A 14,176-nucleotide genomic window follows, 5' to 3' on the forward strand; every position below is an offset into this window, starting at 1 on the left:
ATAAACCATCCAATGGGGAGTATTGTACACATAGTGACGTGTACAAGGTGTGGATAATTTAGTACATAGCATATACGTGTTCATCTTGTGGCAAATCAACAACCTCAACTTTCTTTCCGCATCGTGCCTATAAATATGTACAAATACAAATGGAATAAAAAGATCATTCTTTATCTTCTCTCTTCCCCTACTTTACTATTAATTCATAAATGCATATATAACATACATACTGCTCCCTCCGTCCCATCGGAAAGGTGACGTTTGTTTTTTGCACGTAGATTTTTGAATATTAGTATTATATTGGATTGTAGTAAAAAAGACAAAATACCCCTATTAATATGGTGTAATATAAAAGTAACGATATTTGTGTAATATATTGTAAGTTAAAAGGGTATTTATTATGTTAAGTAGGTAGTACAATCATTAAATTAGGAAATAGTAACTTTGTTTTGGGACGGATGAAAATAAAAAATAATAACCTTTCAATTGGACGGAGGGAGTATTATAATATAAACACATTCCTACCTACTACAATATATATATAAATATATGTATTGAATACTTACTAATTATATTATATTATTATATATAACAAATATAAATAGTTTAAAAATTATACATATATTTATAATATTTATTTCAAATATATATTGATAAAAACAAATAAAAAGACCAAAAAAGAAAGAAAAAGTGTGTTTTTTTAGCTAAAATTTTAAATTTTTATTATTTAAACTTCGTATTTTTTTTAAGGTAAAAATAAAAAAAAATAAAAATCTCCCAAAATATGTAGTCATATTTCAATGCCAAATTTAACACACTGTTTGGGTCTTGAATGTGGGTTCAGGTAGCCTATGCCCAGCCGGCCGTGATAAGGTTCCACGTCATTAAAAATATTAGTATAACTTATATACAAGATTGGCTTCTAAAAATCAAACAAACAAACCGTGAATAATTGTAATTTTATGGAGTAATACAGAAAATAGACACAACCTACAAAGAAAGAGAATTAAATATTTATAAATATAAAAGAGAAAAAAAAAAAAAAAAAAAGAGGTGGCAAGAATCCAGCGTGGATAGCCAAATTAGGAATAGAAATGAGCAGTAGACACCCTACAAGGGCAACGGCAAATACCAGTAGCAGTAGATAACCATCCATACCTAATTAATTGTACGCCGTCCAATGGCAACCCTCCACGTGGCGCATTAAAGTAAAACCAGGCGTGTAGATAAAAGATTAGGAAGTGTAGGTCACCTCTCTCCCCCTTTCCCCCCCAACATTTTCAATTCCTTAAAAACCTCCCTCCCTCCCTCCATCTCTTCCATCAACTTCACTTACTATTCTTCACACCCACAAATACAAATACAATCGTATTTTCCGACAACCTCGTCTGAGCTGAGGTGGGGTTTGCATTTTCATCTACATACATTCTCCACTGATTATTATTATTATTATTTTTTTCTTTTTCTTGATTCTTGTGCTGCTGTACAACCTTCCACCTAACTGTAACCAACTGGATATATTTATAATTGTATCTACTCTCACTCTCTCTCGTCTCGATTTTATAGGAATCTGCAAAAGTGGTTCTTCTTCCATTTCGATTGGTGGTTAATCATGTCGAGAGTTGTCGCCGACGATACGCCGCCGCGAGGGGACAGCTACCCGTTGCGGGATTTGGGTTCGGGTTTGGGTTTGGGTTCGGGTCTGTCGCCGACGCTGGGGCAGCTGCTGAAGTGCGTCGGAGATGTGAGGAAGGAGGTCGCCGGAGACGAGACACCGGTGCATCAAGTGGTGGAGATGGGCGACGCGGCGGTGGTGCCGCGGGCGGTGCCGTTTGTGCTGTCGTTTAATAACATTACGTACAGCGTGAAGGTTCGCCGGCGGGTTAATTTCTGCTTCGGGCGGCGGGCGGCGACGGCGACGGCGACGAAGACGATTCTGAATGACGTCTCCGGCGAGGCTCGCGACGGCGAGATTATGGCGGTTATGGGGGCGTCGGGGTCGGGGAAGTCGACGCTGATCGACGCGCTGGCGAATCGGATGGCGAAGGAGAGCTTGAAAGGGAGCATCACGCTCAACGGAGAACAGCTGGAGTCGCGGATGCAGAAGGTGATCTCAGCTTACGTGATGCAGGACGACCTGCTTTTTCCGATGCTGACGGTGGAGGAGACGCTCATGTTCGCGGCGGAGTTCCGGCTGCCGCGGACGCTGACGGCGGCGAAGAAGAAGCTGCGAGTGCAGGCGCTGATTGACCAATTGGGGCTGCGGAACGCCGCCAAGACGGTCATCGGAGACGAAGGCCACCGCGGCGTCTCCGGCGGGGAGCGCCGGCGAGTTTCGATCGGAATCGACATTATCCACGACCCGATACTGCTCTTCCTCGACGAGCCGACCTCCGGCCTCGACTCCACCAGCGCTTTCATGGTGGTCAAGGTGTTGCAGAGGATTGCACAGACCGGAAGCATCGTCATCATGTCGATTCATCAACCGAGCTACCGAATCCTCGGGTTGCTGGATCGGATGATCTTCCTGTCGCGGGGACAGACTGTTTACGGCGGCGCTCCGCCGGCGCTGCCGCAGTTCTTCGCCGACTTCGGCCACCCCATCCCCGACAACGACAACCGTACGGAATTCGCCCTCGACCTCATCCGCGAGCTCGAAGGCTCCGCCGGCGGCACCAAAAGCCTCGTCGAATTCAACAAAACATGGCAGTCAATGAAACGCGAAAATCAAAATCAAAATCAAATCCCTAATTTGACGAACCTGTCGCTGAAGGAAGCAATCAGCGCGAGCATTTCACGGGGGAAGCTCGTCTCCGGCGCCGCCGCAACAACGAACGGAGGAGCAAACACTCCGGCGTCGCTAGTCCCGACCTTCGTAAACCCTTCCTGGATAGAAATGGCGGTTCTATCAAAACGCTCCTTCACAAACTCGCGCCGAATGCCGGAGCTCTTCGGCGTCCGTCTCGGCGCGGTGATGGTGACCGGATTCATCCTAGCGACGATGTTCTGGCGGCTCGACAACTCCCCCAAAGGCGTCCAGGAGCGCCTCGGCTTCTTCGCTTTCGCCATGTCCACAACCTTCTACACCTGCGCCGACGCGCTACCGGTCTTCCTCCAGGAGCGGTACATCTTCATGAGAGAAACCGCGTACAACGCCTACCGCCGGAGCTCGTACGTGCTCTCCCACGCGCTCGTCTCCCTCCCGGCGCTGCTCTTCCTCTCCCTAACCTTCGCCGCCATAACTTTCTGGGCGGTAGGTCTGGACGGCAGCTTCGTCTTCTACTTCCTGATAATCTTCGCATCGTTTTGGGCGGGGAGCTCGTTCGTGACGTTCCTGTCAGGCGTGGTCCCCCACGTGATGCTAGGGTACACCATAGTGGTGGCGATTCTGGCCTACTTTCTGCTATTCAGCGGTTTCTTCATCAACCGCGACAGGATTCCGGCGTACTGGATCTGGTTCCACTACATATCGCTGGTGAAGTATCCGTACGAGGCGGTGCTGCAGAACGAGTTCGGAGATCCGGCGAAGTGCTTCGTGAGGGGGATACAGATCTTCGACAACACACCGCTGGGGGCGGTGCCGGCGGCGCTGAAGGAGAAGCTTCTGGAGAGCGTGAGCAGGTCGCTGGGGATGAGGATAACGCCGGCGACGTGCGTGACGACGGGGGCGGACATTTTGGAGCAGGAGGGGGTGGATGACGTGTCAATGTGGGGGTGCTTGTGGGTAACCGTCGCCTGGGGGTTCTTCTTCAGGGTGCTGTTCTACTTGTCGCTCTTGATGGGGAGTAAGAACAAGAGGAGGTAAATTTATTTAATAGTAATTATTATTAATTATAAATAGTGAAAATATATAAAAGTATATATAATGAAATATGAATAACACACACAAGAAGTTTTTCTGTATCTATTTTAATGGATATTGTTGTTGTTGTTGGTAAGTGGTAAGTGATATGATATAATTGTTGTTGTGGTTGTATACACTAATGACTGGGATTTTTGTTGCTTTATTAGCTCCAATCTTGCATGTATGTATTTTTATGTGCTTAGCTTGTTGAGATGACACAATGAATAGGGGTATGAAAATCTTAATTGTTTTGTTTCGGTGTAACATCGAATTTATAAATTTTATGGTTCGGTTATAACTTTCAAATTTTATTTCAGTTAAGTGAAATAATCAAATTTTAAGAGAAATAAAAGAAAATTTGAGTACTTTGGTTTGTAGCGTTAAATTCTTCAAAATAGGATATGATTTACAAAAAATTATTCAAAAAGTTTAGAGTTTATACCAAATCGAATTACATAAGAATTTTCAATCCTTTGCTCTATTCAACTGAGCTACCAGAACCACTTTCTTAAAGTCTATTTTCTTTATCGATTAGGGCCTGCTTGCCAGCCTCGCAAAGCTGCAAAATAAAGTATCAGTTCCTACACCACAAAAAAACTTGCAAAATGCAGTAGTTCGGTGAGTAGGGTCGTCTCCGCAGGGAATAATAATAATATTGAATATTCGGTTATCTAAAATTATACAATATATATAATGGGGGTTGAATTTATCACACTAAAATAAGAGAAAATAAATTCGCTCAACTAAATAAAATAAAATAAAATAAAATGCACAGCAGATTACCAAAGATGATTAGACTCTAGCATATGCATGAATTTTTCATTCGGGATATGAAATTTGATCATCGACTAAAAGTCAAATTCATCGACTAGTTGGATAAATTGGTTAAAGTTGATCTACACGCGTTCAAAACCAACCTTTCCTTACTTTTTCGATAGCTAAGGTACGACCGTTAGCTATTTTTCTAATCGAGAAAGAATCCTAGGTACGACTGTAGTTTTCTAACTCGACAGCAGTAAAAACTAGAAAGACCCAATTCAATTTAACAATCTCCTACGACGATTTGTTTAAAAACTTATTTTAATTCTTCCCTAGAGTATTCTTCTCTAGGTTGCTATGCTAATTGAAAAATTACACAATTTCGTATGTCAATCCCCAATATAGCTATGAAATACTAAATTGATACGGGCGCAATAATCAATTCAGGATTTCTAAACTCATCAATTAGAAAAATTAAAAATACCCAACATCGATGAACACCAATTTTAATCGAAACCAAGTCTCACAATTTCAATCCCGAAAATCAATTCATACCTACACTAGAAATGAAACTACTCGCAATCCATAGCAATTAAAAAAATAAAATAAATCAAAGAGTTCATCATGCCCTCAAGTTTAAAAATTGACAACAAACCAATTTTAGAAATGAAGAAAAATGGTGTCCGAAAGTTCTTCTGCGTTGCTCTCCAAAGTTCTCGTACGTAGTGTTCTTCCTTCGTTTCTCTTCTCTCTTAGAAATAGGTTGTAGGTGAGATCGTGGTAGAGAACGTGGTAGTTCCCTTCTCTTCTCCTCTTCAATTAAAAAAATCGTGTCTCTTCAAGTCCATCCCAAGATCCCCTTTGCACTTTAAACCAAAACAATTCTAAAATTGCTAATTAACCCCGGAGGACCTTTTGCAATTTTCATTTTTTTCTGCTTCGTGATCACGCTTAAGGACTTCCTGCGTTCTGCTTTTCTCTCCAATATGCCCAAAATTTGTCAACTCTTCAACGCCTAGTAGAAAGTTCAAAAACACATCATTAGGAGTATATATACAAACTTCGCATCCAAAAACCGTCTAAAATATAACAAAATATTTGTCTAATATCGCATATATCAACTCCCCCACACCTATCTCATGCTTGTCCTCAAGCATATATCCAAACCAAGAATTGAAATACTCACTAGCGCAAAAGTCACTCAACCATGCCACCAACTACGTCGGATTCAAAGCATACAAGAACCAACTAACCTCACTAAATGAGGAATTTATATAAGTAAAAGCTCTCACCCTTAAGTGTTTAGGCTATATTCACTCAATGCACATGAAGTAAACGACGAACCCCATAGGCTTGCAAGCAAATCAAATCAACTCCACAATTCATCAAGAAGTCAATGTTCATAATCAAAGATCTTAATAGAAGGTTTGTAATGGGGCTTTGGTTCTGGTAGGAAAAGGGAAATTAGTGGCTAATGGGACCGAGGAATTAATCTATCAATTCATCACATCAAAATGAACGTAATTCGCACTCATGTATGAATAAGAACAACATAACAAGAACAACACAATACTTCCCAAGATTTGATCAATGCAAGACAACATCATACTTACTTTTCTTTTCACGAGTCCCTTTTTTTTTTAGGACTCGGAATATTTTTTTCTCTTCTTTTTTTTTTTCACACAACCTCTTTTTTTTTTTTATAGGAGGTTGGTCAATGAAATGCTTTTGGCAAAAATATATATGAATTTATTATTGTGCCACATATACGAGAACTTCCAAATGCAACTATCGAATAATATACTGATAATATGCAACTCTAAATAATCTAATGTAATGAATAAAAGAACAATCCCTCGAATTTCCATGGGCTCAAGTAAACGTTCGGCTTATTCCAAGAAAAAGGCATATCGGCTTGGGTTAAATATGAACCAAGAAAATAAGATAATAACATTAAACTCAAACTTTGGTTCACTAGGGGATAATAGGGGTGAAGGTATGAAATTAAGGCAAACAAGGGTAAACCTAGTGCCTTATCATTTTAATCCCATCAATTCTCAATAAACGCGGAGTAAATAAGCATAAACAAGCAAGTTCTAGGTAGTCAAATACAACATATGTTCACACAATCCAAAAAAATTGAGCATATATGATATGTATAAGTGAATTTTCTCAAATAAGGCTCAAATAACTCACTTAAGGGTTTCTTGTTAGAAGGCTAAGCACACTCGTCATCTAACTTCATCAACAAACATGAAAAGATCCTAATAAACTAAGTAAAGCACAACAATCTCAGCTCGACATACACAAGATGACATGCAGGGAAGTATATCAAAATAAAGCATTATAGAGCATCAAAAGTTCTAATCTCCCCCCACACCTAATTGAGGCAATGTCCCTATTGCAAGAACAAAGATGAAATAAAGGAAAGAAGAAAATAAACTTCCCTGGAATAGGTGGGGGCGACCGGCCCGCTTAGGACCGGCTACGGGCGCGCAAAAGTTTTTCAATGGAGTCTAAATGTCCTTTTAGAGTCGCTTGTCTGGCTAAAATCGCATCAAGCTTGCCACAAAGGTCATTATTATCCTCATTCAGTATTTTAACATCAGATGCCAACGTCTGTAAAGTAAAGCCAGTGGCGGAGCGCGCAAGAGCACCATCCTCAGTAGAAGCAACGATAGGGAGTTCCTCTCGGTCATCATCAAACTGGACTACATCGCGATGGGACGGCCGACGCCACCGATTAACAAGGCGATATCCAGCATCATCTTTCACTACCATACCCATGCGGAACAATACCACCATATCCAAGTACTCGATTGGTCCCACTTTATGGAGGCGCCTCCTAGAAATAACAGAAGCATCAATACTAGGGAGAACACCCAAACTAATAGCAAGAGTAGTTATAAACGAGGCACCAATCAAATCTCTTTTTTTCTTAAAAACTTCACTAAACTGCACAGCCAACCAGTACCCAAGATTAACCCTAATGCCACTAGTCATGCACCATAGAAAGAAAAATTCAGTTTTAGTAACAATACTGGAGATACCCCTACGCCCGGATATAAATGAAGTAATAAAACACTGAATATAACGAAGGGCGGGGTCCTTCAGTCTACGGGCAGGCATATTATTGTCAAAACAAACTTTTCCATCAACAGAAAATTCACTCCATAATCTCTCGATTGAAACAGAAAAGGGCTCAACAAATGCACATGCAGCGGTACTGAAAGAATCATCCTCAAGCTCCTCGGAAGTCACAAAACCTAAATGTAAATTAAATTCTGCTAAAGAAAGCTTAAACACTTTACCAAGCAAACGGAATCTAATTACATCATTACATCAAATTGTTTAGGCAAGTCAAACACAAATGTAGAGAAGAACTCGAGGGCAAGTTCAATGAAACCAGGTTGTTGACAAGTAAATAAACAACTCCACCCAATGCTAGATATATAATCAAAAACAGCATCTTTAATGCCTAACTTCTCAAGTGTTTTAATGTGAATGCACTTACCCGAGAAAATGCTCTTAGTGCACAAAAGTTCGTACCTTGTCTGTTCCTCGGGTGTGAAAGAATGTAAATGGCCCCCAACTTGAGTTGGAGGCAACACTTAAACTGAGTTACCTTTTCGTGCCCGTGCATTGGTGGGTGCAAAAGTAGGAAAATCGACTGGAATTGTGGGCATTGTATTACCCGCATCTCTACCCTGCAACTGAGAAGATGTCTGTTCCCTCAGTGCCTGTTCCTTTGTTCTTTTGCATCCTCTCGTCTTTGAAATAGTCGACGACCACGTAGCTATTGGAACCCTTGCGGGAACCGAATCCGATGCCCGCACTTTAGTCATAATGCATGCACGCCAAAAAATTCAACAACTAAATAACAAGTCCTCAATTAACCCCAACACCAAAAATAATTTCACAACAAACATTCAAATATTATTTGACAATATCAATCACCCAATAATCTATATGCATCCACTTATCGATTGCATCAAACAACCTCTACGAAAATCGCCCAAATTAAAATTCTTCATCATCAACTTATTTTATATCATATCGAGGCAATAATCGATAGAGATTTCTCAAGAGAATGCAATATAGATTAAGAGTAAATGACTTCCCTGAAATTTCCACTGGTGACTCGCGGCTGATCGTCAGCGGCAGCGCAGAACAACCGTATAGCAGTAGTTTGAGATTGGGAGCAGCGCGCGACGGAGGAGGCTGCTACTGGCGGGCGGCTTCAGCGCGCCGACTTGGCGAAGGAGGCACGCTGAATTGGCGGACCGGAATCGGACAGATGGATAGTGGCTGGGCGACGGCTTAGGGGCAGCGAACTGGCGACTTCACGGACCGGCGTCTCGACTGGCGGAGGAGCAACGGCTGCGTGAACTGGTTCAGGGCGGAGCAAAGAGGGAGTCAGCGGCTTCTGCGAGAGAATGAGGGAGAACTGATTTGAATCAAGAGGTTGAAAGAAAAGAGAATAAAGAATTAGGATTAATTGGGTGTAATAATAATAATAATAATAATAATAATAATAATAATAATAAATATAAATATAATAATAATAATAATAATAATAATAATAATAATAATAATAATAATAAATATAGCAATAATAATAATAACGTATAACTATTATAGCAATATGGAAATAAAAAAATTAGGACTTAATTACTAAAAATAATAATTGTAGTTATAGAAACAATAATAAATATAGTAATAAATATCATAATAATTATAATTATAGATATAGTAATAAATATAATAATAAGAATAAATATACTAACTATAATAATAATAAATATAGAAACAAAATATATATATAATAAAATTAAATAAAATTATAAAATAAAAAAATAAAAAAAATAATAAATAATAAAATAATAAATATTTATAAAAATATTACGAGTATATATATATAAATAAAATAAAATAAAATTAATAACTTTTATAATATTTATTATAGAAATAAAAATAAATATACTAATATTAAATTTAATAATAATAATAATAAATATAATATATATAATAATTTCCCCAAAATAAACCTTCTTTGCACAATTTTTCAGAATATAAGACTTCATTATGCGTGATCACGCCTAAAGAAGTTGTACGTTCTGATTTCTTTAAAAAAAATTCCCTCTCATCAATCACAACACACTGGATGCGTGGCCACGCCTAAGAATCATTCTCATTCTGCTCCACTCAACCACAAAAATTTCACCTGTCATCAGATCACCAAAAACAAGGCATGAAATTGACTCCGAAACACAACAAAACTAAAAACACACAAAATAAAATTAAAACACTTGGGTTGCCTCCCAAGAAGCGCCTTTTGTTTATTGTCGTTGGCTCGACATAGCATCTTTTAAGCTAATCACGCGGCTCAAAGAGAACTACGCACTCCACTTCTTTGCTCTGGAACCCCTCATAGTAAAGTTTAAGACGATGCCCATTCACAACAAACCTCTTTTCCGTGCTTAGACTTTGAATCTCAACTGCACCATACGGAAAAACGTTAGTAATAAAAAACGGACCTATCCATCGAGAGCGAAGCTTACCTCGAAACAGTTTAAGTCGAGAATGATAGAGCAAAACTTTTTGGCCAACTTTGAATTCTTTCCTCAAAATATTATGATCATGAAATTTCTTACTTTTCTCTTTATAAATCATAGCATTCTCGTAAGCTTCGTTTCAAATCTCCTCCAACTCTTGCAACTGTAATTTCCTACATTCTTCAGCTTCACTCAAATTCATGTTACACTGTTTAATCGCCCAAAAAGCCCTATGTTCAAGTTCAACAGGTAAATGGCAAGGCTTACCAAAGACTAACCTGTAGGGCGACATCCCCAGTGGAGTTTTGTATGCAGTTCTGTATGCCCATAACGCATCCTCTAAGCGTAAACTCCAATCCTTCCTATCTGGCCTCACAATTTTCTCCAAAATTCTCTTTATCTCTTGATTGGAAACCTCTGCTTGCCCGTTTGTTTGCGGATGATATGACGTGGAGACTTTATAAAGAACTCCATACCTGCGAAACAACGCTGAAATGGTTTTGCTGCAAAAATGTGTGCCTCGATCACTTACTATTGCCCTAGGCATTCCAAAACGAGTGAAAATCAAAGATTTCAGGAAATCTGCAATAACCTTAGCATCGTTAGTTCGGGTAGCCTTTGCTTCCACCCACTTCGACACATAGTCAATAGCAAGTATGATATACAAAAAACCATGTGAAAATGGAAATGGACCCATAAAATCCATACCCCACACATCGAATACCTCAACAAACAACATCGGTGTTAGGGGCATTTGATTTCTAGCGGAAATATTGCCTATTCTTTGACATTTATCACATGCTTTGCAAAATTCATAAGCATCCTTAAATAATGTAGGCCAATAAAATCCACTATCGAGTATCTTTCTTGCAGTCCGTTGGGAGCCAAAATGACCTCCATATTCTAATGAATGACAAAATTTCAAAATGGACTCATATTCACTGTCTTCAACACAACGTCGAATAACTTGGTCCGCACATTGTTTCCATAAGTAGGGATCATCCCAAACATAGTTTTTCAGCTTGTCTTTCTTTGCTTTTGTCCATCCTGCTGGGAATTTATTAGTGACCAGATAGTTCACTAAATCAGCATACCAAGGAGAAGAAAAAGAAATCGCAAGTAATTGCTCATCCGGAAAATACTCCCTCGAATGTAATTCATCATGAACCATAGGAATACGACTTAAATGGTCAGCTACCAAATTTTTGCTTCCTTTTTTATCTCGAATCTCCACATCAAATTCTTGTAGGATTAATATCCATCGTATAAGCCTTGGCTTGCTTTCCTTTTTCGCCATTAGATACCTCAAAGCTGCATGGTCAGAAAATACAATTACTTTAGTACCCAGCAAGTAATATCTAATTTTTTCTAAAGCAAAAACAACGGGTAAGAGTTCTTTTTCAGTAGTGGAGTAGTTCAATTGGGCTCCATTGAGTGCTTTTGATGCATAGTAGATTGCCCATGGAATATTTCCACTTCTCTGTCCAAGTACAGCCCCCACTGCCGTGTCGCTTGCATCACACATAATCTCAAAAGGTAAATCCCAATTCGGTGGTTGAATGATGGGCGGTGATGTCAACAACTCTTTAATCTTGTCAAATGCCTTCTTACACTCTTCATCAAACTCAAATTGAACATCCTCTTGTAACAATCGGAAAAGAAGAGCAGCCACCTTCGAGAAATCTTTAATGAACCGACGATTAAATCCTGCATGCCCTAAAAATGAACGCAAATCCCTCACCAAAGTGGGATAGGGTAAAGCAGAGATAATATCAATCTTGGCTTTATCTACCTCTATTCCTTTTTATGAAACTAAATGTCCAAGAACTATTCCCTCTTCTACCATAAATTGACATTTTTCCCAATTCAACACTAATTTGGTTTCTTTACACCTTTTTAAAATCACTGTCAAATTGTCTAAACAAGTGTCAAAATCATCTTCTTATACACTGAAATCATCCATAAAAACCTCAATAATCTTACCTACGTATTCAGAAAATATGCTTACCATACACCACTGAAATGATGCAGGGGCATTGCACAAGCCAAATGGCATCCGCCTATAAGAAAAAGTGCCAAAAGGACATGTGAATATCGTCTTTTCTTGATCCTCTGGTGCGATGGCAATTTGAAAATAACCAGAAAAACCATCTAGGAAACAAAAATGAGACTTTCCCGCTAACCTCTCAACCATTTGATCAATGAAAGGTAATGAAAAATGATCTTTCTTTGTAACTGAATTTAGCTTACGGTAATCGATGCATTGACGCCAACCGGTTTGTTTCCGAACCGGTATCAACTTACCATCGTGGTCAGCCTCTATAGTAACTCCCGCCTTCTTGGGAACAACATGAATTGGACTTACCCATTGACTATCCGAAATTGGATAAATGATATCGGCATCCAAGAGCTTCAAGATCTCTTTCTTTACGACTTCCATCATAGCATGATTCAACCTCCTTTGAGCTTGCCTTATTGGCTTTGCATTTTCCTCAAGCACAATTTTGTGGGTACAAAGAAATGGGCTAATGCCCTTGATGTCAGCTAATGTCCATCCAATAGCCTCCTTGTGCTCTCTCAAAATTCGGATCAACTTTTCTTCTTGGCTAGAAGACAATGTAGCCGATATGATTACTGGTAATTTCTCTCCAACTCCTAAGAAGGCATATTTCAAGTTCGAGGGCAATGGTTTCATCTCCAAAGCCGGTGCCTGCACAATAGATGGCAACAACCCCTTATCAGATTTTGCTAAAACTGAATTAACCACAACATACCTTAATGGTTCATGCGGCAGAGATTGCAAAGCTAGAATCATTTATTCCAATGCACCACTTTTGGGAAATTCATCCATAGAGTTCATGTCCAAGCAGTTTGTGAGTGCAACCTCCAAGTCATCCTTTCCACTCAAGTCAAAGACTTCCTGCACATTTTGAGTAAGAACATCTACACAACACAAAGTATTAGGCTCCACAGGATATCCCATTGCATCAAAAATATTAAGATGAACTTTTACACCTTCGAACTCCATAGTCAGTGTCCATGTTTTAACATCAATCTTTGTTTGTGCGGTGCACATAAAAGGCCGTCCAAGCAAAATGGGGGAGGGATTAGGTGAATTGTCATCATGCATATCTAGAACATAGAAATCAACAGGGAATATTAACTCATTCGTGCACAAGAACATCCTCAATTATCCCTTCCGGGTAAGCGTTGGTTCTATCGGCAAGTTGAATTATTATCCCCGTTTCTTTCAAAGGCCCAATGTTCAAAGATTTAAAAATAGACTTAGGTATAACATTTATAGCTGCTCCTAAATCCAACATAGCCCTTTTAATTTCCATCTTACCTATTTTGCACGGGACTACAAACATACTTGGATCTCCGCACTTTTGTGGCAATTTCCTTTGCAGCACAGCAGACACAGTCTCTCCAGCTAGCACCTTTTCGTCCCCTCTCAACTTCTACTTCTTAGTACACAACTCCTTCAAAAATTTAGCATAACGGGGGACTTGCTTAATTGCATCAAGTAAAGGGATGCTTAGCTTTACTTTCTTAAACATCTCCATGATCTCTTTGTCTTTATCGCTTTTAGCCGGTTTCACTAACCTATGAGGAAATAGAGCACTATTAAGATTGGATTGAATAGAAGGATCAGAAATTACCTAATCAGTAGTCTTGTTCACTTCATGCTCAATCTCCTTCTCAATCTCCTCTTCACCTCTCTCTTTTTCAGTAATCACCTTCGAACCCTTCAGCTCCATACCACTCCTCAAGATCATTGAACTAACATTGCTCGGGTTCATGTGGGTTTGAGCTGGCAGCTTGCCTTTTTCCTTTTCTTTCATCTCACGCACCTCTTTCACGACTTGAGACATATGATCTTCCAAGTTCTTTATCCTTGTTCTCGTCTCTTGCTGAAATTGCAAAACATTAGAGGCAATTGTTTTCACCATATCATGCAAAGAGTTACCAGGAATGGGAGCTTGGTGCATAGTCCTTTGTTGCTGCTGCCGTGCTT

At 39.6% G+C, this 14,176-nt stretch overlaps 1 protein-coding gene across 1 annotated transcript; it reads left to right on the forward strand.

Annotated features, from left to right (window-relative positions):
• Nucleotides 1–1,316: 1,316 nt before the first annotated feature.
• LOC127256143 (ABC transporter G family member 6-like) lies at nucleotides 1,317–4,069 on the forward strand. The gene is made up of 2 exons (XM_051281990.1): nucleotides 1,317–1,398; nucleotides 1,567–4,069. Exon 2 carries the CDS (start codon nucleotides 1,613–1,615, stop codon nucleotides 3,803–3,805), a length of 2,193 nt encoding a protein of 730 aa, XP_051137947.1. The 5' UTR covers nucleotides 1,317–1,398; nucleotides 1,567–1,612; the 3' UTR covers nucleotides 3,806–4,069.
• Nucleotides 4,070–14,176: the final 10,107 nt, after the last annotated feature.

Source organism: Andrographis paniculata, unplaced genomic scaffold (assembly GCF_009805555.1).
Source record: "Andrographis paniculata isolate CXL003 unplaced genomic scaffold, ASM980555v1 Contig55END, whole genome shotgun sequence".
NCBI lineage: Eukaryota > Viridiplantae > Streptophyta > Magnoliopsida > Lamiales > Acanthaceae > Andrographis > Andrographis paniculata.

Coding starts and splice junctions, on each gene's coding strand:
- LOC127256143 (XM_051281990.1), top strand. CDS start 1,613: ATGTCGAGAGTTGTCGCCGACGATACGCCGCCGCGAGGGGACAGCTAC.